The 26,402-nt window shown below is 40.2% G+C and overlaps 1 protein-coding gene across 1 annotated transcript in view; it reads left to right on the top strand.

Annotated features, from left to right (window-relative positions):
- The window catches only part of ETV5 (ETS variant transcription factor 5), a 79,602-nt gene that overhangs the window by 15,012 nt on the left and 38,188 nt on the right, over nucleotides 1-26,402 (top strand). Inside the window, exons 5-6 of the mRNA XM_007935971.2 lie at nucleotides 18,467-18,596; nucleotides 19,512-19,799. Of these exons, the coding sequence (XP_007934162.1) occupies nucleotides 18,467-18,596; nucleotides 19,512-19,799 (418 nt within the window). The remainder of the gene's footprint in view (nucleotides 1-18,466; nucleotides 18,597-19,511; nucleotides 19,800-26,402) is intronic.

Below are 26,402 nucleotides of genomic sequence, written 5' to 3'. Positions count from 1 at the left end.
TGTTAGGATCAATGAATCCTTTGAAAAAAAAGGAACTGCACAGATCCAAGCTATTTTAAGAATAGTAATGAATGTGTAGAGGGAATATAAATTTAAAGGAAGTAAACCTGAAATTTGTACTTTTGCCCCCCCCCCCCCAAATCACTATACTACCATTGCTATTAAGTTATTTTCCTTATTTGATAACACAGGTTTTCTGTTTGGATATGACTATTTGAAACATGCAATTTTGTACTGAGCGAGGGGCAGCTACTTGATGTTAAGACCATCAGTTGTTCTTACAGACAGTTCATCATCGTGAGTAAGGACATTCCTGATTTCGAACGTCCATCCAAGGTGGGCTTCTCTTGCTTACATGATTGTTACTTTGGGAAGAGGAGAGAAGGACTGTTAATACAAAGAATCTCTTTTATTTTAGCCAGACTTAGAAACTTTTAAACATCACGTTAACAATAATGATTGTTAATAGTTATAGAGGTGAAGAAAGGACAATTCCAGTATCCCAAATTCCATTTAGCAGCCAATCCTCCTAGTTGATTCCCACTGACGTTCCCAACCTGCTTCTTTACCTCAGTAAACTTGTCACTGGTTGATAAGTCACCATTGAGGATCCTTCTCCTCCTGAGGTGCAGGCCATTCTGTGGCTGAGTGTCCATAGGCCATTAACCTAAGCTCCTCCCAAGGCCCTCTCACTCTTTGCAGGGCCAGGACAACTTCTAGTTACATGCAATGGAAGAAGCATGTAGACAATCTTGAGGACCCCTTCTGCTCTTCCTAGTCAAAGCTGTCCACTTCTCTGTCTGTCTTACTGTCTGTCCTTTAGGACCTGGATATCATCCTTGACCCAGATTGCATTTTCTCTTCCAAAGGGGAGTAAGGAAGTAGGTGACGACTTGAGCTCTCTCTGGATGTTCAAGGGGCCCCCACATTTTGACCTTTTGCTCACTTAACCCAGCAAGCTTATGAGCCAAATCTTTGGTCAGCCTGAGTTGCACTATCCCCCCTGTTGGGTTACAGTTGTACATTGATTATTCATTATACAGTGATACCCCCAAAGTGACTTCATAGGCAAAATTTGATTTTCCTTCTCTGACCAAGAGTGTTTCACTTGATGATTTCATCTTGAGATATCAGGGCTGGTTTTGCGGGCCAGCTGCTGCTATTGCCTGGCTCCTGGCAGGGGGAGGGAGACTTTTTCTTGGTAGTTGTAATCATTGAGCTGGACCTCATAGAAGCACACTTCCAATCCCCACCCCATGTTACGTAAAGTCACTAGATAATATAAACGTTGTAGCTCAAATAATATGATTTTGACTGTGTAGGAAGGCTCCAATTAAAGCCCTTTCTTGTGAAGTGTTATCCCCTTACCAAGTCAAACCCCCCTTTCTCAGAGCTTCCGACTGGTTCATTCTTGTTCATCCCCTGCTGAGAACTTGTATTTCCACCCCAGAAATACTGAATCAGAATGTACGTTTTAATAACACCCACCTGGTGATTCTTACAGATTCCCCAAGTAGGAATTTTGTTAAAATGTAGATTCTGATACAGTATGTGTCTGGGGTGGAAATGCATATTCTCATGGGGGGCGGGGAGCGTAGAACAAAATGAACCGGTTCAATACTCTGCTTTCCCCACAAAGAAATTAAAGTCTCCAGGAGCTCTGGTAGCATAGTGGCTAAGGCACTTGACTGCTAACCAGAAGGCTGGCAGTTCAAACCCACCAGCCACTCCTCGGAAGGAAGGTTGGGCAATCCTACTTCCGTAGTGATACTGCCTCGGAAACCCAAGGAGGGGTCACTATGAGTCAGGGCTGACTCGACGGCACATAACATAACATGTAAGTATAAAATCCCTATTCACATCTTTTCCTGCTTTTCCCTGAGACAAAAGGGCTTTGTTCTGGGGTCTAATGGAAGCAACAGCCTGAGGCTTGTTAAGCTGGAACTGCTGGTGTGTGTAAAGCATTCAGAGCTGGAGTTCTGTATGGTGGAATCTATCTTGTATCATATGTTCCACATTCCAGGGAGCAGTGAAGTCACAAAGTACCATAACACCAGCCCTAAACAAACAAAATTTGGAAACACCTCCATCTCCACCAGCGCCAGTGCAAACACTATAGCAGCTTGGCATCTAAACACTAATTCTATGTATAGCCAGCATTTCCCCAGAGAAAGCAGCATTCCACAAGCCCCAATACATTACATGGGTCACAGCCTGGACCCATGTTATTGTCAGCTTGAGTCCATAGCAGAGATTTAGAGTTATCTGAGATAAACAGAAAATGGAAGAGAGGCTTAACAGGGCATGGCTTCATGGTTTTAACTTCTTCACAGTATCAGTTTTGTTGTCTAATTTAAAACCCAGGTGGGGGAAATCCTATCAATAACGCTAATTCCTGTATTCTGGGAGAAATTCCACTACCTTTGCAGGTTGCCTTACAGAGATGTTTCAGATAACACAATCTTGTAAGGCTATTCTGCCTTTGTAAAGTTGCTCTAGTTCTTTTCTAATCTCTTTTTCCTTCCTTTAATTTCTGACTCTTATATTCAAGGCCTCTGGATTTCCATTTTCAAAATAAAGCAATCATCTGATATCCCTGTTAACCCTGTTTCTCTCACCCCTTTTGTGATACTGAGTGTGGGTTCTCCAGAGACAAAGTCTCCACTCCATCTTTTGAGCAAGGGGCTCATCGTTTTTAACAGTTGCTTAACAACAAAACTCTTGGGCCTGCATCTCAGAATCCTTCCCAGAAAGGTTCCTAGTTCTTTGATTTCCAAATGCTTGGTGTAACTTACATCTGTTCTTAACGGGCAAGAAATGTGTCACCTTCCCTCACCTCTGTTCCAACAATAGTAAGACCTGGTTCTAATATTCCTAGTTACTTTTTCACTCTGGTATTCATTCCCCAGCATTTTCTTATGAGGTTGTCAGGAATTCAAGAATTTGAATCTGCCTTTTAGGTTGGTCCAGGTCCTATGCCATTGTAACCCTAACCCTGTTTATCTGACTTCTCCCATAGTCCATGTCATGATTATAAATTCAGAAACTTTTTTTTCCTAAACTGATTGTATTAACCCAAGTTTCTGAGTTTTTAGCTCTAAGTTATGCATAACAGAGTGGTTTTTTTGTCCACACACCAATTCCTGAAGCCTTATCATCTGCTGACTGTAGTTTTTTTCTTTTTTCTTCCTCTCCCACTGCCTAGGAGAAATCTGATTCCTGGAGCCAGATGTTCCAGGAACTAGCTTTATCAGTTCCTAATTTGAATCTTGTGTTATTTATTGTACAGAAGATGATATTGGCCAGGAAGTGCTGTGTTCATTGATGAATTCTGCCACCCTATGGTTGATCCTATACCCTGGTACCCTGAAATATACGTCCAGAGTGACACTCAGTCCTTTGAGCCTCACTGAGAAACAGGACAGATTGGAGTGGGAATCACCTGGACTAATCAACACTGTAGTTCCACAGTGAAACTGAAATCCTGACTCACGTAGCTTTGCTCATCCTGAAGAGATCTTTCTCTGTACCAATACCGAATCCTATCCCAGAGCCACAAGACTTGCTTTCGTCACATACGTCTTTGCCCAGAACAAATGCAGCTGTTCTTGCAGTTTGAGATTGCAGAATGAACCTGCCTTGAAATCTTCTAGCCTTGTACATGGTATGTTCACCTACGTGTTGGCTCTACCAGATGTTTGTTATGTCTCCCATGCCTTACATGGAGGGCCTTGATCCAAGGCCAGAGTCCTGCTACTGTCGCCCTTTTTGTTCCTATGCACAGGGGCTTCTCCAAGCCAGTGTCTTTCTTAAACACAAGTTAGGTCTTTTGTTCCATATTCTTTTCTAATCTAGCCTAGTAAGCAAGGTTGGTCCAGTTGGAGCCTCTAGAAACTCCTGTGTACTTTTCTCAAAAGCCTTAGAGGAACTTAAGTTTAGGCCACCCATTTGAGGCTTATCTAGCCCTGGCTCTAGCCCTGCTTAGCCTTTATGCGTAGAAGGAGCCAAACTAACTGCTTGGGAGGGATACAAGTGAGAGTGAACCTCAAGGAAGGGAACCTTAATTCTTTTTAATTCTGCCAACCCCCATGGGTTGGTGATGGCTGAATTGAGGATTCAATAGGATTCTTGGCATGGCAACTGTCTTAGTTCTCTAGGGCTGCTACAATCAAAATACCACAAGTAGATGGCCTTAGCAAAAAAGTTTATTCTCTCACAGTTTAGGAGGCTAGAATTCTGAGTTCAGAGTGCCAGCTCTAGGGGACGTCTTTGTGTCTCTTGTTCCCAGGGGGATCCCAGCACAGGGACTCTGAGTCCAAAGGATGTGCTCCCTCCTGGCTCCTCTTTCTTAGTCATAATAGGCCCCCCTTCTCTGCTCCCTTTTATCTCTTGTAAGATAACAGATATTGTAGGCCACACTTCTCTTACATGGGATCAGGGCTATAATGGGACTAAGGGTGTTAACAACCTTCCTTAATCTTAAATCCTTTTACACCTGATTGACTTACCACATCAGATTACATCATGGGGTATCATTACATATCTGCTGCATTATATCTTTATATATACAACAACAACAAACCACTGAAAATCATGGCCCATCCAAGTTGACACAAATTTTAGGGGAACACAGATCAATCTATGATAACATCTAATGACTTGTCCAGCTGTTCTGGTAATATTCTAAATATTGTGCATATATATTCACAACTCACCCAAAACTACTACCATAGAGGCATTTCTGACTCATAATTAACTGTGTAGGACATAGCATAACTGTCCAGAGAATTTGGAAGGCTGTAAATCTTATCTTTTTTTTTTTTTTTAATTGTGCTTTGGGTGCAAATTTACAGAACAAAGTTTGTTTTACATTCAGCAGTTCATGTACATTTGATTTCACACAAGGATGTAAATCTTCACAGAAGACTGCCACATCTTCTCCCACGGTGCAACTTAATGGGTTTGAACAGCTGACCTTTCAGTTGGCAGCCCCCCCAGCACTTAACTAAGCGCTGGGCTCTTTGTATAGTCACAAGGAATGGACTATCACGATACTTTTCCCAAGGGTAGCTGGTGGGCTTAAGTTGGGCATATGTTTTTGTTCCTTTTACGTGTGTATCAGTATGTGTATGGAATTACTGATAGTTTTGACTTTTGTTGATAATTTTGTTCTTTGTACAAGACAATCGATATTTTTGTACCTGGGTAGTGGTGGTGGTGATGGCAGGCAATAGTCATGGTAATAGCAGTGGCGGTTTTCATTTTGTCTTCTCTAGGGTATTCCCTTCCTTTCTGAGTGGATCAGAGCCAAAAAATATTTGTGAATCACTGGCTTAGACATTAGAGTATGACCAGCACTTATCCTTGTGTAATTTGAGATTCCTTCCTGAGGCTATTTTAATCCAGACATGGTAAATGACAGGATAGACAGGGCAGCATCCTTCCAGTTTGGTGATAGGCCAGGAGTGCCTTCTTCATGAGTGAAGGTTTGGTTCTGAAGTTCTTGTCATGTCTGTTTTTGGCATACTAGTCAGCCATATGATAGACAATTTGTTTCCTCAAATATCTTGGAGAAAATGGGATATATTAATCTGTTTTATTGTCTCATTTTTTAAGACATAGTACTATATCTCCTTCATCTCTCTTGGTATATATATGTGTTTTCTTTCTGTGTAGCAAGATACAGACATGATTTTTCACCATTAAATATTTTCCTGAGCATCTTTAAACTCTTACATGTTGTTGTTGTTGTTAATGTGCCGTGGAGTAGGAGCCAACTCATAGCGACCCCTCTTTGGGTTTCTGAGCTCCTTGGGTTTCAGAAGTAGATTGCCCAGCCTTCCTTTTGAGGAGTGGCTGGTAGGTTTGAACTACCAGCCTTCTGGTTAGCAGTCAAGTGCCTTAGGCACTATGCCACCAGAGCTCCTTTCTCTTATATGTTGTTGTTGTTGTTATGTGCAGTCGAGTTGGACCCGACTCATAACAGCCCCTCCTTGGGTTTCTGAGGCAGTATCACTACAGAAGTAGATTGCCCAACCTTGCTTCCGAGGAGCGGCTGGTGGATTTGAACCGTTAGCCTTCTGGTTAGCAGTAAATAAAGTGCCTTAGGCACTATGCTACCAGAGCTCCTCCTTCTCTTATATAGCTTAAGGAAATTAACTTTCATTTAGTAAATCTTATGTAGCATACAGCCCATAATTAGAAATCTCAGTGTCCCTCAAATGTCTTTTATAGCTGATGTTATATATATATTTTTTAAATCTGGGATTTGATTAATATATTGCATCTAATGTTGCACCTTTTTTGTTGTTTTTAATCTAGAGCAGTCTTCTTACTTTTTTTCCTATAGCATTATTTTTTTAGAAGAGTCCTGACTGACTAGGTGTTTCATAGCTGTTGACTTTTTTAGAGTACTTTTTTTTAAAAAAAATAATACCAATTCTATAGAAATTTTCCCAAAAATTAGAAGAGGAGGGAACTTTACAACTCACTTCATGAGGCTAGCATTACCCTGATACCTAAACTAGCCAAAGACATTAGGACATGAGGCATGAGGATTAGAGTACATTTTTAAAGGATATGTAGAAATTCAACCATAGTGTGTCCCTAGAACATACAGAAATGCTGACCTTAGTCCTCACTGGACTCATTGTTCTTTCTCTTGCATCCATGTTATTGTTTTCAACTTAAAACATTGGTAATAGAAAGAGAGCTAGTCACATGGAAGTAATTGGGCTAGAGATAGTTTGTACATGTTTGAGAAAAGGCTTTGCGGGGGGACTTGTTAAAATTTTTTAGCACAGCTTCTAAATAGTTTTACTATTTATAGATGATTTTTCACTATATTCAGTTTGAGAATGCGTGCTTATGAAGGGTAGCAGTGTCAGATACTAAAGAAAATGGCACATTCCCCATACCTGCTCTAATTCTGCTTTTAGAACCTGCATCCCCTAACTAAATTTGGTAACATTTCAAGTTTTTATTTTTGGGAACTCCTGCCGGGCAAAATTGATGTTAACCATTCAAACGAGTTGGAGCATGCTTCTCACTTGGTTTGAAAATTCAAAAACTGTCTCTTCCAGATACTCCTTTTAAAGTATCAAAGCCTATCCACTTACCTTATCTCCCCTGAAACTCCTTGGTTCCAGGACAGGGTATCATCTACTATCAATATCATTCACTAGTGCTGCTGTAGACATTATGAATATTGTGAAATTGATAATATATTTTATGCCTAAAGTGAGTGTCCAATCACTTATCCCTAAAATGAGGAAGTGTTTCTGACCTGTCTTGGTCGTATATGGTAGAACTTAAAAAATAAGCCTTATTCTATTTAGGGGAGGTCTGGTGGCATAGTGCCTAAGGCATTTGACTGCTAACCAGAAAGCTGGTGGTTCAAACCCACCAGCCACTCCTTGGAAGGAAGGCTGGGCAATCTACTTCCGTAGTGATACTGCCTTGGAAACCCAAGGAGGGATCACTATGAGTCAGATCCAGCTCCATGGCAGTGAGTTTGTTTTTTTTTGTTTTTTGTTTTTTGGTATTCTATCTAGCATTATTTTCCCGTCTACTAACTGGCAATGTTGAGTTTTGCCTCACTAGAGGACAAGATGGCAAAAGCTAAGGAAAGGCAGCGGTATATTAGACAGCAGACCTTTTGGCTTTATTTTGATTTTTAAGCCACAGAACCTAGGGAACACTGCCTCTGGTGACTTGAAATACGCTGGTCTTTGCCAGCAGGGTACTCAGACAAGTAAAGGGTAAATCAAAAGAAAAGAGGCCACACCTGTTCTTCCCTGGTGGGTCCTTCCATTCTGTTCTGCCAGTGCCATTTTTTCACTCACATTTACACTGTATTATTTTCCATGTAGCATGGTGAAATGGGAAACTTCACTCTGCTTGTTGTTAATAGTCTTTTCTACTGCTTTATTTCCTCCTGTTCCATTTCCAGTGACCAGAGAATGGTATGGGCAGATATCCCCCCCACCCCCCAGTTCTTGAAATAAACAGTACATAATTCTTCCTCTAGAGGGAAATGAGATGTGACAATAGTCTAAAAGAAGAGCAGTGACCAAATCTGGTGGCAAAGAGAGTAGTAAGTGTATGAATAGACCGTCACTTTAAGATTATGTAATGCTCTGGAATGCTGAGAAGTATCTGACTGTAGCTGTTCCTGTACGTTCCACAGCATGTTCAGAGTGCTGCTGTAGGAGGCTCAGAAGACACAGCCTTGTCACCTGAAACAGCCTCATGGACATTCTGCCAGTTGGAGGCATGTGTTAATGTTCTAGTCAACTTCCGCCATGAGACACAACTTTCTGTATAAAGTTTCTTCTCCAGGATCAGGCCTGCACAGGTTATTTGGGAAAGATGAGTTTGTCCCAGGTGAAGGTAATGAAACCCCACAATAAAACCTGAAGGACGACAACTGGTGGAAGATGGACAGTTCCTTGTGTGTGTGACATGGGGGAAATAAGGATGGGCTTAATCTCCTTCCTTACTCAGACCATGGTATAACTAACCGTGGTGGTTTCTTTGACACTCAGCAGCTACAGAAGTGTTGTGTGTATTCACAACAAAGTCCGTGGCAAATTGAAATGTTGATCATTATAAAATACCAACCAAAAAAAAAAAAAAAAACCTCGCTGCCATCAAGTCAATTCTGACTCATAGCGACCCCTCCTTGAGCTTCCGAGGCAGTATCTCTACAGAAGTAGATTGCTCAGTCTTCCTTCTGAGGAGTGACTGGTGGGTTTGAACCGCCAACCTGCTGGTTAGCAGTTAAAGGTCTTAGGCACTATGCCACCAGAGCTCCCATAAAATACCAAAGGAAACCCTTATTAGGCAAGGTGGTTTTTGTCATATTATGGAAAACCCATTTGACTTGAACTGTACTTCATAACGTTTAACAAAATCATTTTCTTTTGGTGTGGTCCTTGGTACTATAATAGTGAAGTTCACTGCCAACACTGGCATGAGGGAGCTGCCTTGGACAGAGACCATAGGCCTGTATTTGTGGGCAGGAAAGAAATTTTGTCAGCAGAGGGATTTATTATTTCTCCTGAATGGACCAACTTGTCTACTTTTTCTGTTTTAAAATAATCATGTTATTCCTTTGGAAGACTACTTCTATACCATCAAAAAAGAAAGATTTTCTAAAATATAAGAAATCTTAATAAGTATTAACACAGTTGTGTCATGCTGACCAGGAGAGGGCTACCTTTTTAAAAAGAGACATTTTAAATTTAAATAACAGAAATCTTAAGGGTACAGCTTGGTGAATTTTTACAAAACTGAACATACCTGTAGTAATAAGAATTTCAATCCAGAAGCAGACTCTATACAAGAAGATTCCTTATGCCTCCTTAAAAATCACTATTCTCATCTAAAGGAAACCTCCATCTTGTCTTTTAACACCACAGATTTGTTTTGCCTCTTTTCGAGCTTTGTAGAAGTGGACTAATAAACAGTGTGCACCGTTTTGTGCCTGGCTCTTGCATGCAACATATTTGTGAGATACGTCCACATTGTTCAAGTATAATTGTAATTTCTTTGTTCCCAAATTTCTGTAGAGCTGAGGTTTTGATTGGGGTTACATTGAATGCATAGATAAATTAGGGAAGAAAGGATATCTTTATAACATCAGGCTTTCCAGTCTATAAGTATGATACATCATCCCAGTTATTGGGCGTTTATTAATTTCTCTCTCAGTGTTAAAGTGGTTTTCATTATAGGCATCTTGCATATCTGTTATTAGTTGTATTCCTAGGTATTTGATATTTTTTTTGCTATTGTAAATGTATTCAAATTTCATGTATTTTTTAACATACAGAGAAATACAATTTTTTATGTATTGATCTTGTATCTAGTGATAGTCCTAATTAGCTTTTTGATTCTAATACTTTGTCTGTGTACCCACCCAGACCATCTGTGACTAATGGCAGTCATATTTCTTCCTTTTTTGTCCTTTTGCCTTCTTTAAATTTTTCTTGTCTTACTTCATTGGTTAAGAGTAGGCCTTGTTTTTTTGTTCTATTTCATTCCATGTCAGATAGAAAAATGTTCTAAGAAGTTCCCTAGACAATAAGAAAAGCCACTATGAAGTTAAGTTCGTTGACATGTGAACATCATATCTAAATTTAAAATGATAGTGTGGTGCTCTACAAAGTAATACATTGTATTTTGTAATGTGTGTCCATCCACAGATAGGGATTTAATTAAATCTTGAGAGCCATATTTGTACCCATTCCAAAGAAAGGTGATCCCACAGCATGTGGAAATTATTGAACAATACCATTAATATTGTATGCAAGTAAAATCTTACTGAAGATAATTCAGAAATGGTCGCATCAGTATATTGACAGAGAACTTCCAGAAATGCAAGCTGGATTCAGAAGAGGAAGTGGAATGAGGGATATCATTGCTGATGTCAGGTGGATCTTTGCTGTAAGCAAAGAATACCAGAAAGATGTTTACTTGTGTTTTACTGACTATGCAAAAGCATTTGATTGTGTGGATCACAATAAATTATGGTTAACATTGAGAAGAATGGGAATTCCAGAACACTTGATTGTACTCATGAGGAACCTGTACATAGACCAGGAGGCTGTCGTTTGAACAGAACAAGGGGACACTGCATGGTTTAAAGTCAAGAAGGGAGTGTGTCAGGGTTGTATCCTTTCATCATACTTACTCAGTCTCTATGCTGAGCAAGTAATCCGAGAAGCTGCACTGTATGAAGAACTTGGCATCAGGATTGGAAGAAGAATCATTAGCAACCTGTGATACGCTGACGGCACAACTTTGCTTGCTGAAAGTGAGGATGACTTGAAGCACTTAACTGATGAATATTGAAGAATACAGTCTGCAGTATGGATTACATCTCAATATAAAGAAAACAAAAATCCTAACAACTGGACCAATAAGCAGCATCATGATAAATGGAGAAAAGATTGAAATATTAGTAGGTTCTACAATTACTGCCAGTGGAAGCAGCAGTCAAGACATCAGACGACATATAGCACTGGGCAAATCTGCAGAAGGCTTCTTTCAAGTGCTGAAGAGCAAAGAAGTCTTGAGGACTAAGGTGCGCCTGACACAAGCCGTGGTATTTAAGTTGCCTCATATGCATGTGAGAGCTGGATAATGGATAAGGAAGACGGAAGAAGAGTTGATACTTTTGAGTTGTGCTGGCGAAGAATGCTGAAATACCATGGACTGCTAGAAGAACTACCAAATCTGCCCTGGAAGAAGTGCAGCTGGAATGTTCCTTGGAAGCGAGAATGGCCAGACATCATCTCACCTACTCTGGTCATGTTGTAAGAAGAGACTATTCCCTGGAGAAGGATATCATGCTTGGTAAAGTGGAAGATAGTGAAAGAGGGGAAGGCCCTCAACAAGATGGATTGACACAGTGACTACAGTGATGGGCTCAGGTGTAGCAGGGATCATGGAGGTGGCACAGGACCGGGCAGTGTTTTGTTCTGCTGTACATAGGGTTGCTAAGAGTTGGAGATGACTCAACAGTACTTAACAACAACAACAGTCCTTGCCTTTACTGGTAAAGGCTTGTTATATATATTTGTGCATGGATCCCCAGAGTTCTTAGACTCAAATGGAAAATTCAGAGTGTCCTTGCTGCATAGGGGGCATTAAAGAGAGGATTGTCCAGAAACAATATCACTTGGTGCAAAGGGTCAGGGCATTTAGGAGGAGGCTGTATCAGTGGCTACAGTGTGGAGTCTTTTGGTCAGTGACTGACTATCAAAGATAACATGTCTTCAAGATGCCTGCAGCTGTCTAAGTGAGCGGAAGACTTTGATCAGCTGAAGTTTAGAAGGGAGAACATTTAAGACCTGTTAGATGGAGCATAAGAACAGGAGGCAAGCATTGTAAAAAGTAAAGGCTGCTGGATACAGAGATGTTAGTTGCTGGTGGTGGTGGAGGAGAGTTCCTAGGCATTTTAGTGGCCTAGAAAATAGGAGAAGGTGTCAACCTAAGTTCTTGAGTGGACTCGCATGTGTCAGCTGTACCTCCAGCTAGAAAGTACAGACTATACGTGAAGGTATAGAACCTGAAAGTAATCTTCCATGCTATCCTCTAGTGCATTTTAGCTTCCTTCTCTTCTTTGTTTCCTATTTCTAAAACCCTTTTTGATGGAGTCTTTTTCTCTCAGATTTCCTCTGGGAGACAGTATAACAGAATGACCAAGAACTGCTTATTTCAGAATCCTGGCCACTTACTAGCTGTGAGACACTGTACCAAGTTCCTTACTTCCAGAGCCTTGGTTTTCTTATCTATAAAGTGGAGGCAATGGAAGCAGCTGTTTCATTGGATTGTGACGATCTAATGAAATAAGGATGCAAGAGCAACTTGTTGTTCAATTCCCTTGAGTCAATTCTCACTCATAACAACCCTATGTATAACAGAACAAAACCTTGCTTGGTCCTACACCATCCACATAAACGTTGCTTTGTTTGAGTCCGTCGTTGCAGCCAATGTGTCAGTCCATTTCATTGAGGGTCTTCCTCTTTTTCACTGACCTTATAGTTTACTAAGCATGATGTCCTTCTCCAGAGACAGGTCCCTCCTGATAACATGCCCAAAATATATGAGTCAAGGTCTTGCCATCCTCCCGTCTAAGGAGCATTCTAGCTGTACTTTTTCCAAGACAGATTTGTTCATTCTTTTGGTACTCCATGGTATATTCAATATTCTTTGCCAACACCATAATTCAAAGGCATCAGTTCTTCTTCAGTCTTCCCTGTTCATTGTCCAGCTTTCACATGTGTATGAGGAAATTGAAAATACCATAGCTTGCATCAGGTGCATCTTAGTCCTTAAGAGGACATCTTTGCTTTTTAAGGCTTTAAAGAGGTCTTTTGCAGCAGATTGGCCCAATGCAATACATTGTTTGATTTCTTGACTGCTGCTTCTGTGGGCATTGATTGTGGATCCAAGTAAAATTAAATCCTTGACAGCGTCAATCTTTTCTCCTTGATTGCTGAAAGTGAAGAAGACTTGAAGTACTTAACTGATGAAGATCAAAGACTACAGCCTTCAGTATGGATTATACCTCAATGTAAAGAAAACAGGAATCCTCAAAATGGACCAATAAGCAACATCATGATAAACAGAAAAGATTTGAAGAGATTGATACATGGTGAATGCTAAGGAGTCTGGGTGTCTCTTTCCTTGTCTGTCTTCCTTTATTCTTTCCAGAGATAGTATTTCTTCTCATTCATTTTTCTGTGTTCAAGAGCACTTTCTTACCCAGGTATAATATATTTTTGTTACTTTAGTTGAAGTTTGTCTCTTAATTTTTTTTTCCTTCAAAGTCATGGCTTTTATAACTTATCATACTATTAACTATAGGATTTTAGGCTGTGATCATTAGTTAAAGTCCATATTCCTTCATTCTTCCAATCTAGGAAATACTTCAATGGTTTACTTGTTAAAAAATTTTCATATACTTTGGTAACCTCTACATATGTATCATATTTCATTTATATTAATACCATAGTTCCAGGGAAGATAACTGACCATCCTAAGATTCCAGATGCTCTTATAAAAACAAATGAAGGCCAGGCTATATATGACAAACTAACTCTGACCCACAATTTCTGCAGTGACCAGTCCAGGAAGCCAAAGCACAATCTCTCTATCAACCTACCTAGCACTTGATCAATGGATTGCTGGCTTTCCTATTTATTAACCCACACATGTAATTCTGGATCAACCAGAGAAAGTCGGATATGTCCCCTAACCAGTCACATAGGAAGCTCCTCTTCTGTTTAGCCCACCTACACATTCTCGTGCCAGCCAATCAGAACTTCTAATCAGAGCATACCTAAGGCTTTGCCTTTTTCCTGTAAAGCTTTCCTACTCCTCTGCCGGTTTCTTCTTTTAAAATGTGATTTGGGTAAAAGCTTACAGAGCAAATTCATCTTCCATACAGCAGTTCACATACACTTTGTCTCATGACATTGACTGTAATCTCCCACAATGCAACAGTTCTCCTCCTTCCTCCCCATAGTCACCTCTTCCCTGTGTCCTTCCCTCCCATGCATTCCTGCCCCCCAGGCTGTCTCCCTGTGTGTACACAGCCCTTCTATCTTCCCATGATTGATATCTCCAAGGAGTGTATCTACCTAATATAAATGTTCAGGTTATGAGCCTGTCTTTTGTTTGGCTGGTAGCCACAGGAGTGGGTTGAATTCCAGACCTGAAGGGCATCTTGGGACCATAGTCTCAGTGGTTCCACCAGGCTTTATCAGACCAGCAAACTTGGTCCCTGTTTTTTCTTTGAGTGATTTTGAGTTTTGTTCCACATTGTTCTCCCACTCTACCCAGGATCTGCTACATAAAGCCCCCTCTGAGGGGTTGACAGTGGTAGCTGGGCACCATCTAGTTCTTCTGGTCTCGTAATTGTATAGGTGGAGGATCACATGGTGTGCGGTCCCTTGTTGTCTCTAATTTTTAATGTAGAAAGTGGGTCAGTGAAATAATTTACCATTTCTGTCAGTGTGATAGAGGAGTACGGAAATGATAGTGGGGATCCCTTGCCTCTTTCCCCACTAATTGCAGTAGCTCCAAGACCTTGAGAAATTCCTATAACTCTTTTGGGCCTCAGGGTCTTTACCTGTAAATGTAAGGGCTTGAATTAAGTGTTAAATGAGGCTCTATTCTATTTGCATCTGTGAGAAGATGCCCCAAAAAACCAGATCCCTCACTAAATTATGTGTGCCATGAAAGGACCATGTCTGTTTTGCTTACCATTGTATTCCTAGCACCTCTAGAATGCCTGACCTATAGAAGATGCTCAGTGAATGAATGAATGGATCCTTTATAACAAGGAAGGCATACACTAGGAATTGATATCAGGACACCAATGGCTTTTCGATACATCTCCTGTAACTAAGCTTAAAACTCAGAGTTTCTAGTTGTAGATATTATTGTTACCTTTTTGTTGTTTATCAGCTCAAATAATGAACCTTTTTAGTATTTCTTCTCAAACTTCTTCAAGAATTCATGATCTGTGTTCAGTTCCAGTTCATTGCCATCCTTTATAGCCCTAGGTTCCTATCATCATTTAGTAAATCTACCGTGCAAAAGTGAATACTCTATTTTTGAAAGCACAGTGTATAATTACACAACATCTTAGCACCATCTGCGAGGTGCTGTGCCATTTTCTCTATTTCTCAAAGCAACATCGCATACCTCATTTTACAAATGAGGAAACAGGCAAGGAGCATTCCTTGGGCTCCTAAGTTCCTGCTTGAAATACAACACTCTATCTGACTGAGCTTCGCTGTCAGGCTTCACACATCCTCTAGTCCAGCAGCCTTTTGGAGAGGTGAGTCTGTTTCCTTACAACTCACAGGATCCCTAATGGCTTTCCTGTCAGTACATCTCTGAAGCTTTCCATTCTCATTCCTGCCTTGTTTCATTCTGTTCTCTCCTTTAAATAACTGATTCCTGAGGAAAAGTAGTTATAGCTAACCCTGTGCCTAGCCTTGTAGGGCACATGTGGTCCCTGCCTTAGAGATACAGAGAACCAGTTGGAAATATAATCCATTCATTCACTGATCACGTATTCCATGAACAACTCCTCCGTACTCCTCCTTTGTGTAGAGAACACAAGATTGCATGTGCAAGATAATGTTGGGGTAGGAGAAGATACTACATAACTTAGACCTAAAATAATGTTTTAAATACTAAGAGTTTTGTGTAGGTTCAAAGAAATTAGAACATCAGAATTGGCTGATAGATTAGGCTGTCTTTCAAAATGGGTATATTCTGTTCCTGAAACCATTGTGAATTTTTTTTCTTCCTGGGCAACTTTGGTTTACTGTCTGGTGTTTGTCTTGTCAGCAGAACTGGTAACTTGTATAATAAATTTTGTACCTAAAGTGAGAAAATCGAATACTAGCATAATTATTTACTTCTCAAACTTAAGGAAAACAGTGTTTATCTTTAGTTGAAGTAAGAAAAGTAGGCTTTTCAAGAACATACTAACTTCTGTTTAAATTGGGGCATCATCCCATTTCCCCAATATTTTGCCAAAACTTTTATGGCAGAAGACTGTTGAGAAAAAGGGCAATGATGAAGGGACAGTGTTAAGAACTGCTAGAACATCCATTGTGTTGGGGAAATGGTTTTCTGTGTCAAATCTTCTAACTCTCCCTTTCTCATGTACTAAAAACTTTCAAACAATAACAAGCTTAGCTATTTTCTGTGTCTGAATGTCTGAAAACATTTGATAACAATTGAGTGTGGGTTGCCATGATGTCACCATCAAAAAATCACAAGAGAGACTCTAATGACTTCTAAATATAACCTGCCAGTTCTGTACTTATTTCATCTATTCAGGAAAAGCAGTTGGCATCATGTAAGAAAGAAATTGTGAAAACCTGCTGTTTCTAGTCAGTCACTGGCAGAACTTTGCAGTGGAGCTTCAAACCGGTTCATTCTGGTTCAACCCCTTGGTAAGAATTTGGCTGTCCAGCCCTGAAAACACTGAATCATAATCTACATTTCAGTAAGATCCCCGGGGTGATTCTTATGCATATAAAAGGATCTTGTTAAAAGGTAGAGTTTTATTCTGTACATCTGGGGTGGAAAAATGCAAATTCTTAACTTGAGTGTTGAACTGGAATGAAGAGGTTCGAAGCCCTGCTTTGCAGCGACATTGCTTTATAAACTTGACATCTGTGATGGGGTCATCCAGCTCACATGTTCACTCCGAGCCCAGAACTCAAGAGTTTTGGGATGCATCTGAGAAGCCAATTGGCCAAAAGATTGTTTGTTCTTATCAGACAGAAAACATGATAATTTAGCTAATTCTACTTTGTATAATCATTAAGAATTAACCATACTTCTGAAAATGTTTTAGGAGTAAACAATGAATCAAACAGATATGGCAGTGGGTCACAGAGGCACTGACCATGGTTAGCTATTTTGTTAGTTGGCACTTAACTGGAGCTTAACTCATTCTCCTCCCCCATATTGCAAGGTAGCTGGACAGAGAGCGGTGGTTCTAACCCATAGCTATAAGAGGACAGCCTTCATAGTGCAACATCTTTGGTTTGTCCTACTTTGAATAAAGTGCCCTCTCTGAAATCAGTTGTCTAGATAAGAAGAAAAAGGCAAGCCTGGCTTTTTTGTTTGTTTGTTTGTTGTGAGGGTAGGCTGAGCCCTGGTGATGCAGTGGTTAAGTGCTCAGCTGCTAACTGAAAAGTTGGTGATTTGAACCCACCAGCTGTGCTCTGTTGGATAAAGATATGGCAGTTTGCTTCTGTAGAGATTTACAGCCTTGGAAAATATATTGGGAAGTTCTACTCTGTCCTTCAGGGTTGCTGTGAGTCGGAATTCGACTCCACAGCAATGAGTTTACTGTAGATAAGTCAAACTGATTTAAAAAAACAAACAAACAAACAATTACTTTGCTCTCTCAGAAGCACACGGGGAATATTCCAGTTGGCTTCCTTACTTAAAGCAATAGCTCAATGTACTTATTTCATCAGCTTAGGAAAAGTAATTGTCACCATCTATGAAAGTACTAAGGATCTTTGGTGGCATGATGGTTAAATGTTCAGCTGCTGTCTGAAAGGTTGGTGGTTCGATCCTACCAGCTCGCACCCTCGAAGAAAGATGTGGCAGTCTGCTTCCACGAAGATTTATAGCCTTGGAAACTCCGTGGGGCAGTTCTGCTCTGCCCTGTAGGGTCACTATGATTCAAAATCAACTGAAAGGCAACAGGGATGAAAGCGTTGATTAGGAAAACCTGCCCTTCCTTGTTGGTCACTGAGAAAGGCATGGAGCAAGCATTGTAAGCCGTTAGGGCTACTTTTGCTGTGCACTGTTAGCTTTCCTTGGGTAGTGGTTTGTTCAGTTATTTTATTCATTTATTTTTAAAATTTCTTGTTAAGCCCCAGAGTTGAGTACATTTTCACTCAGATCTGACATTTAGGGTTATTCAGGGGTTTTATAAACCCATATTGGTAATTTGTAAATGTAGCTCTGAAGAAGAAATGTATTTGCCAGAGCAGCTTCAAGCCCATGATAATCTAACTAATGCCTACCAACATGTTTTTGGTTGTATTTTCCTTTTGGGAAACATAGTTCTTCTTGTTTGCAACCCCTGGTACTCTATCCCACCTTCATTGTTTTTCCTCTTTTTTTCTTATTTGAAGAACCATTTTTAAGAGTTTCAGAGCTATGACCAAGGAAATATGGGAGAAAAAGACTTGGCTGATTAAAAGCATTGATGATGATTTCTGACTTAAAAGACTTTTTCCTTCATTTTAGATGGAAGGTTATGTTTTTAAGTGTTTGCTTTCTCTGGCATGTGACTTGACATGAGTTCCAAAAACAGTTGGTCAGTTACAAGGTTTGCAGAAGGAAGCTCATGCTGCCTGTTAACCAGCTGTCTTCTCTCTGTGCCTCCTCCCTCTTCTGATTTCAGTGGTGCTTCATGCCCCGCCTCCAACCAAGATCAAACGGGAACTGCACAGCCCCTCCTCTGAGCTGTCATCCTGCAGCCATGAGCAGGCTCTCGGTGCTAACTATGGAGAAAAGTGCCTCTACAACTATTGGTAAGGGAGCGGGTGAGCTAATACCCAGAAAGGCTCAGGAGGTAGCTGTTATGCAGGCTGTTGAAGCGTTGTTCAGCTGGCACTCTGGGGTAGAATACCGCTGTCTTTCATAGCAACATAATCCTGTAGGTATAGACCAGTGCACTTGGAGCCATTGTGCTGCACGTGAACTACAGAGCTGTAAAAGCATTGTGGCTCTGCAAGGAAGTAAGTTTGTGTGGTACAGAGCCCTCCTAGGGAACCAGCCTCAAATACTGGGATATTTGATCTGTGGCTTTGAGGGAGGGAGTATATACTTCTTCATGTCTATCATATGTTAATGTGAACTTTAAGCACCAAAGAAGTAATCTGCAAATCAGAATATATGAAAAAGTCCTGATGCGTGTGCCCTTTACTTAAGACTATCCAGGCCCCAGGAATGAAGCTTTAATTTTAAATCATTCTTTGCTCTAGAAGATAAACAAAGATTTGCCTGGAACGGGGAGGAGAAGAGTTGTTAATTCACGTGATATTATGGCAGAAATGTATCCTCTAACAGACTCTGACTAATTCCAGTGAACACTGGGAGAGGGGGGCAGAGAATGCCTCCCATAGCATAGATTCTCCCCTCAACCATCCCCCCTACACACGCACACACAGAATTCTTTTTAGAAAGGGGGAAAAAGGAAACCGGAAGCAGAAGCTAAAATTATCTTAGAGAAAAATCACTAGAAGTGTAAAACAAGTCCCCGTGACGCACTGTGTTTGTCACTTTTCAGAGGTACAGATATTCCTTCGGGGCTGCTAGCAATTTAACGACGTTAATGCTGTCATATCCTGGCAACAGTGGACTGCAAACTAGGGTTCTACAGACCAGGTAACTATGCTAATGGCTTGACTGCAGCTTAATGGTTTCTTCTCTTTTTCTGTTCACAGTGCCTATGATAGAAAGCCTCCCTCTGGATTCAAGCCATTAACCCCACCTACCACACCCCTGTCACCCACCCACCAGAATTCCCTACTTCCCCCACCTCAGGCAACTCTGCCCGCCTCTGCACATGCCCCTGCAGCTGTCCAGGTACAAGGTGTGGGCCCCGCCCCCGCCCCTCACTCGCTTCAAGAACCTGGACCACAGCAGCAAACCTTTGCGATCCCCCGACCGCCACATCAGCCCATGCAGATGCCAAAGATGATGGCTGAAAACCAGTATCCATCAGAACAGAGGTGGGTGCCTCCTTAACTGCCTCCTCCATCACCCCTCTCCTTTCTCTCATTGGGAAAGAGCACACAGTTAGTCATATTTGCCAAACCCATTACCATCAAGTCGATTGTGACTCATAATGACCCTATAGGACAGAGCAGAACTTCCCCATAGGGTTTCCAATGCTGTAGTCTTTACAGAAGCAGACTGCCTTATCTTTATTTCACTGACCCGGGCATAGGTTTGAATTGCCACCCTTTCTTTAGCAGCCAAGTGCTTATCATACTTAGCTGGTACCTATAAAGTTCTCGTTCCATTGAGGCCTCTTGTGAGGTAAATATGAATAATGTGGCCTCTTTATATACCATCCTATTTGTGAGGTACTGTAAATGGTTTATAGACATTACAGCATCCTTATGAAGCAGGTAGGGTAGAGGTAATTAGTACTATCCTATTGTTACAAACCTAGAAGAAGAGTGACTTGCCCAGAGACGCAATCTCCTGATTCATTTTGGCCAAGGGCAGGTTTCCTGGCTTCTCACTGGATACCTCCTTCTAGAATTAAACCTTGTTTTATGCTGCCCGTAATTACTTTATTACTACATTACTTCTATATTAGGGGAGATTGCTGAGTTAAAGCAAGTGTTATTACTCATCTGATTTTAACACATTTTAACAGTATGAGATTAGCTAAGGATCTTACTTAAAATTATCTACTTTTGAGATTGAAATCTCCTGGTTACACTCCATATAGTTCTATGTTCCTAATAAAGATGTCGAGGCATCAGGAGTAGCTTGTCCAGTCATTCATTTCACTAAACAAAATTATAAAGGAGGCCCACTCTGCCAACATCAAAATTGACCTGTTAAGTCCTTTGTCTTCTAAGTCCATTGTCTGCAGTGTTGTAGAATTTTGGAGGCTTGTGGCCTTCCTTTATATAAGACATTCTGGGAGTGTGTTTTTATTACTATTTTTAAAAAAAAGTCTCTGGGATGAGGACGTACCATAGGAGGAAGTTGTGATGTTTTGTTAGTGATACTACCAAGGGCTGCAAGATAGTAACCGTTGGTTTTCTTTTCTGTCTTTCTTGCTCTGCATTTGGTGGTGCAAGGAAGGGGGGATATATGAGTGTACTGTCCCCAGGCCTAGTCCAACCCAAGTGCCTATCAGTATTTACTTGGAAATTACATTATTTATAGGTGAAATGCAGAAAAGAGTAAGTACCTTTGTCTGGTTTTGCTCCCCCTCCTACCTTGCTGAGAAAGTCACCATAAAGAACTGCATAATTTGGCCAGATAATGTTTCAGCCAAAGACCATGAATACCTTTGCTATATAGGGTGAATGTTGATGGGGGCTGGCTCACTACTGGGTTTCCACCCTGATTTGGAAATCTGGATTTTTATGTAATTTTCAGATTTTTTTTTTTTTAAGTTGGCAACTAATTCAAATTAAAAATAAGAACACTCTGCAGACTAAACAAAATCTCTCTGTGGGCAAAATCATCCTTCAGGCCTGCCAGTTTGTGCTCTTGGGTCTAGATACCATTTTTATCCCAGTAGTTTTTTGGTTTTAATTTTTTAAACAGCATAATTAGCAAGGAGTGGGCTATGTATTCGGTATTTATACTTAGCAAACTTTGCATTCCATATATCACACGTAAAAGAAAATTACTTCTACTAATATTTCCCACTCAGTCCTGGTTTCTTATCCTGGGGGCTTGTGTAAGAATATTGTGTTAACAGTTTGAGTGAATTGGGAGAAAAATACCCTTAATTCCACTGAAGGTTATTTATCCTCCTGCAGATCTGGCAGACAGGGTAGCTTAGTATATTTAGCGAAATAGGCTTGTCTCCAGGCTGCCAGGCTCCTCGTGAAAGAGAGAGGTTTGGATTCCAGAGATATATGAGCATCTGCCCTCAGGTGTCCAAAGGCACAGAGGCCTGGAGTCAGAAGTAGATAAATCTTTTTTAGGGTGATCCTCCTTGAAGTCTGCCTGTTCATCTTGGACTTACCCCCCTTACACTCCATTCTGCCTTGAGGAGTGATGGGTCTGAAATATAAAGACCTCACACACACTGGGGCAATGGTGAGAATTGGGGTGAACGGTGAATTATTCTGTAGGCTCCTGGATTGATAAAATTTAAAAAACATGGGCTTTTAGGCTTTTACACTAGGGTACTGTTGTCTCAAGCTTTTTGGAATGTATTAGTGAGTCCCTGCTCAAACTGCCACTGAGTCTATTGCAACTCATGGCAACCCCCACTGGGTTTCTGAGGGTTTATGGAAATAGATTGCCTCATCTTCCTTCCGCGGAGCAGCTGGTGGGTTTGAACCTCAGACCTTCCGGTTAGCAGCCAAGTGCCTTATCCACTATGCCACCAGAGCTCCTTGAGTCCCTGCTATTGTTGTTATGTGCCGTTGAGTCGACCCCAACTCATAGCGACCCCTCCTTGCATTTCTGAGGCAGTATCACTATGGAAATAGATTGCCCCATCTTCCTTCCAAGGAGAGTGGCTGGTGGGTTTGAACCACCAGCCTTCTGGTTAGTAGTCAAGTGCTTTAGGCACTGTGCTACCAGAGCTCCATTTCTGTGTTCTGCCCCAGAGGTTGAGCTGGTGGGTCTTGAGCGGGGCCTAGATGTATTATCCTCACACTTTGAGAAATCATGGTTCAACTGTCTTTTCTACCTCATCCCTGTTCCAGCCCTTTTTTTTTTTTTAAAGTATTAGGTACATCATCCATTGCCCTCAAGTTGAATTCTGACTTGTAGAGACCCTGTAAGACAGAGTAGAACTGCCCCATAAGGTTTTCAAGGCTATAAGTCTTTAGGGAATCAGACTGCTGTTTCTTACTCTTATGGAGTTGCTGGTGGGTTTGAACTGCCCACCTTGTGGCTAGCAGCCCAGTGCTTAACCATTGTGCCACGAGGACTCCTATATCACATAAAAACTTTTGGAAAGTGCCCAGTATACTGAGTGTTATCGTTCCTGCACTTGTCTCTTAGTGAGGGTATCCGTGTGATACCTGTGTGGTACAAAATATGTCAGATATGATTTGTTGGTAGACACTAGATAACACACAGTTAAATGAAACAACCTAAAAAGCCTGGTTGTGTGTGTGCCATCAAGTTTAATAAATCACATGCTTAATAACTTTTTTGCCTGCCCCGAAGTGGGCTAGACTGCTTCTGTTAGTACTGTAGTTTGTTCTTTGCTTTTTATGAAAATTAGACAGCATATTACTTCAAAACCAGCTACCGAACAAAAATACATATTTTATAGTTCAGAAAGTAATCTTATTGAGGCTTTTAATAGTCTGTGACCAAGGCAGAGTAGAAAACCACATCTCACAGATAAGAAAATCATGCCTAAGAACAGGTAGGACTTCCTCTGTTGCAGAGTCTGACGTTTAGAAATCAAAACATAAACTTAACAACTAAACTATTTGTTTTAGTTATAATTGAAGGGTGTGTGTGTGGGAGGTGTTGCTAACACTGACTAATTAGTGACTAACATGCATGAATGTCTGCTAAAAGCTAAATAAGTGACCTTGAAAAATGTGTTGACCTTGACCCATACCAGAGCTTTATCCCTCTCTTAACCTACAAAATCCTACTACATTTCTACATGATTCGTCTAAACCAGTCTTATGTTGTTGTTGTTGTTGTGTGCCGTCGAGTCGGCCCCGACTCATAGCGACCCCTCCTTGGGTTTCCGAGGCAGTATCACTACGGAAGTAGGATTGCCCAACCTTCCTTCCGAGGAGTGGCTGGTGGGTTTGAACCGCCAGCCTTCTGGTTAGCAGTCAAGTGCCTTAGGCACTATGCTACCAGAGCTCCTAAACCAGTCTTATAGCGCATACCTTTTTTGTTTTGCTCACAGTGTGGCTTATCTCTTCAGCTGAACAGAGTAAGTTCTTTGAAGTTTAAAAAATAAAAAACCAAAAAACACCATTTACGCCTCTTTCTTCAGACCTCATTTAGCAGGGTGCCTTACTTGTGCTCAATACATGTTTGCTGATAGTGGTAATAGTTTGCTAGGATTACGTTTTAAACAACTAAAATATAATCTAGTCTAAAATATATCCTTAGTGGTCTACATAAACTTAGTATATAGTTCTTCACAACTCAGAATTTATTTTTAGAAGATAAATAGTATGTTTGAAAACAGTGATTGTTGTTGGTGCTTTCCTTCCCCCCACATAAGGAAAAAAAAAATTAAAACATGTAATTTGGCATGTTTAGACATGTTCCATTTATCCTTAAAGACCAGCTGCTGCTTGAAGAGGAGGAGTGCTTTTATTTCTGCCATCCAAATCTTACATGTTTTTTTCATCATGTTTCTTATAATGTTTACATGTGCTAGGTAGAGAAACCCAGAAAACACTACTATATTAGGCCCATACTCCTCACCATGTGTATTTTTGTCTTCTATTATACATTTCTCAGTATATCACTAGTTGAGGAGGCCCTATGAAGCTCTGAAATTCAACTGAAGAAGCTCAGCTAAGAAGTATATAATGTAGAAATTTTAGAATACACTACTCTCTTAGTCAGCATCACAGAAAGAAGCAAAAACTTTGGAAAAAGACAAAATTTAAGAAAGTACTCTTGCTAATACAATACCGCTTTGCTGCTTAATAATCCCCAAGGGCGTCAGTATTGTAGTAGGCTATCACGCTGTCATTGATAGTTACAACATAGACCTTGACTCATCAAGAAAAGGTTAGTTATGTACAGTATCTTCTGAAAGAGGAAATCTCCTAACCTGTTCAAGAACATTTTGTCTCTCAGTGGTTATGATTAAGACTTTCAAGCTTAAAAGAGATGAGCTTAAGTATTTTGGAATATTGATTTATAGAGAAGTACTCATTCCCTAAAAGCTCTAGAGAAATTGAGAGATTTAATATACTTAAGTTCCTCTTTTTTGTCCACTTCTCCCTTAAAGACCATCCCTAATTTTTGTCCTTCAAATTTTGTAGTGTTTAGAGAGGGTAGAACTTGGCTGCGAGTCACATTGGTAGCCTGGCCAGGAATGAAGTAAATGTGTCTGACACTCACCCCTGTTAATAGCATGTTATGTATGGTAGCATAAAATTCACCTTGAGATCTGAAACTGAGTTTCATGGATGTGTAATAAGCCTTTTTGACAGACTTAATAATGTACTTCTAATATTTAGAGTGGAGCTCTGGTGGCATAGTGCCTAAGGCATTTGATTGCTAACCAGAAGGCTAGCAGTTCAAACCACACCTTGGAAGGAAGATTGAGCAATCTACTTCCTCAGTGACACCGCCTGGGAAACCCAAGGAGGGGTCCTTATGAGTCGTAAACGACTTGACTGTAGTGAGTTTTGTTTTGTTTTTTTTTTTTGGTTTGGTAATATTTACAGTGGGAGGGTTTTTTTTTCAGTTCTGGATCTTAAGACTTACTTTCGGCATTTCATCATATTTACTGTAGGCTTTTGTTACCTTTTATCAAGTTAAAGGAAATTCCCTTGTATTCCTGGATTACTGATCATTTTTTAACATGAGTAGATGGTTGAATTTTATCACTTTTTCTGTCTTGTTTAAGATGATCAAATTATTTTTTCTCCTTAAATTTGTTAATGTGGTGAATTATGTTATTTATATGAAACCAACCTTGCATTCTTGTGATAAACTCAACTTGGTTATATATTATCTTGTGTACCTTGCTAAATTGGTTTTCCAATATATATTTAGGACTTAGGCATCTGGGTTCATGATTAAAGAGTACACCTAGTTCTCTATTAACCTGGTTAGGTTCCAAAGACTATGTCATTATACGAAAAGCAGTTTGTGAAAATAGAGGATGACTTCATCATGACGTAATTGCCAGATTTCATCATTAGATAACTGCCAAACCACGGAGAATCATGGCCCAGCCAAGTTGGCATGGAATCTTAACCACCACAGCCAGTGTTACTCTTGCCTCACACCTCGGCATATATTCCTGCTAAATGTATGCTGTTAATGCTCGAAATAGATGGATAGTAGAGTTTTTGCTTTGGTCAGACATGTAGAATGAATCACTAAATGAGGAGTAGGTGTATACATAATTTTTCCTTCTTATATTGCCGTAGATTTTAGTGTTGAGGAGGAGAGAAGGGTCCTTTTTCTATATTCTGGAATAGTTTATTTGAAATTGAGTCGAAAGCTTGGAAGAACTCATCAGTGAAACCATTTGGACCTGATGTTTTCTTTATGGGGAGATTTTTAAATTGCTGGTTCATTGTCTTTACCTTTTATAGTCTTGCTGTGGGTATCTATTTAATGTAATGAATTTTAATAAATTATCTTCTAGAAATATGTCCATTTTGTGTAAGTTTTTAAATGGCATAAATTTGTTCATAATTTGTTAAAAGATCTATAGTTATTTTTTTCATTTTTTATATTATTTAGCTATATCCTACACATTCTAATATGCAGTACTTTTTTTTGTTCAAAATACATTTTATTGAAATATGATTTATGTACAGTGAAATACACAAAGCTAAAGTAACATGAGTCAATGCATTTTTTTTTGCAGTGTTCCCCCCTGTAACCAACAAAGAAAGTTTCCTTCCATATATAAACCTTTCCTTGACTTTTTAAAATAATGAACTAAT

This window comes from Orycteropus afer, unplaced genomic scaffold, assembly GCF_000298275.1.
Source record: "Orycteropus afer afer isolate SDZICR_OR568_19922 unplaced genomic scaffold, OryAfe1.0 scaffold00032, whole genome shotgun sequence".
NCBI lineage: Eukaryota > Metazoa > Chordata > Mammalia > Tubulidentata > Orycteropodidae > Orycteropus > Orycteropus afer.
This window is presented reverse-complemented; position numbering and strand designations above follow the sequence as displayed.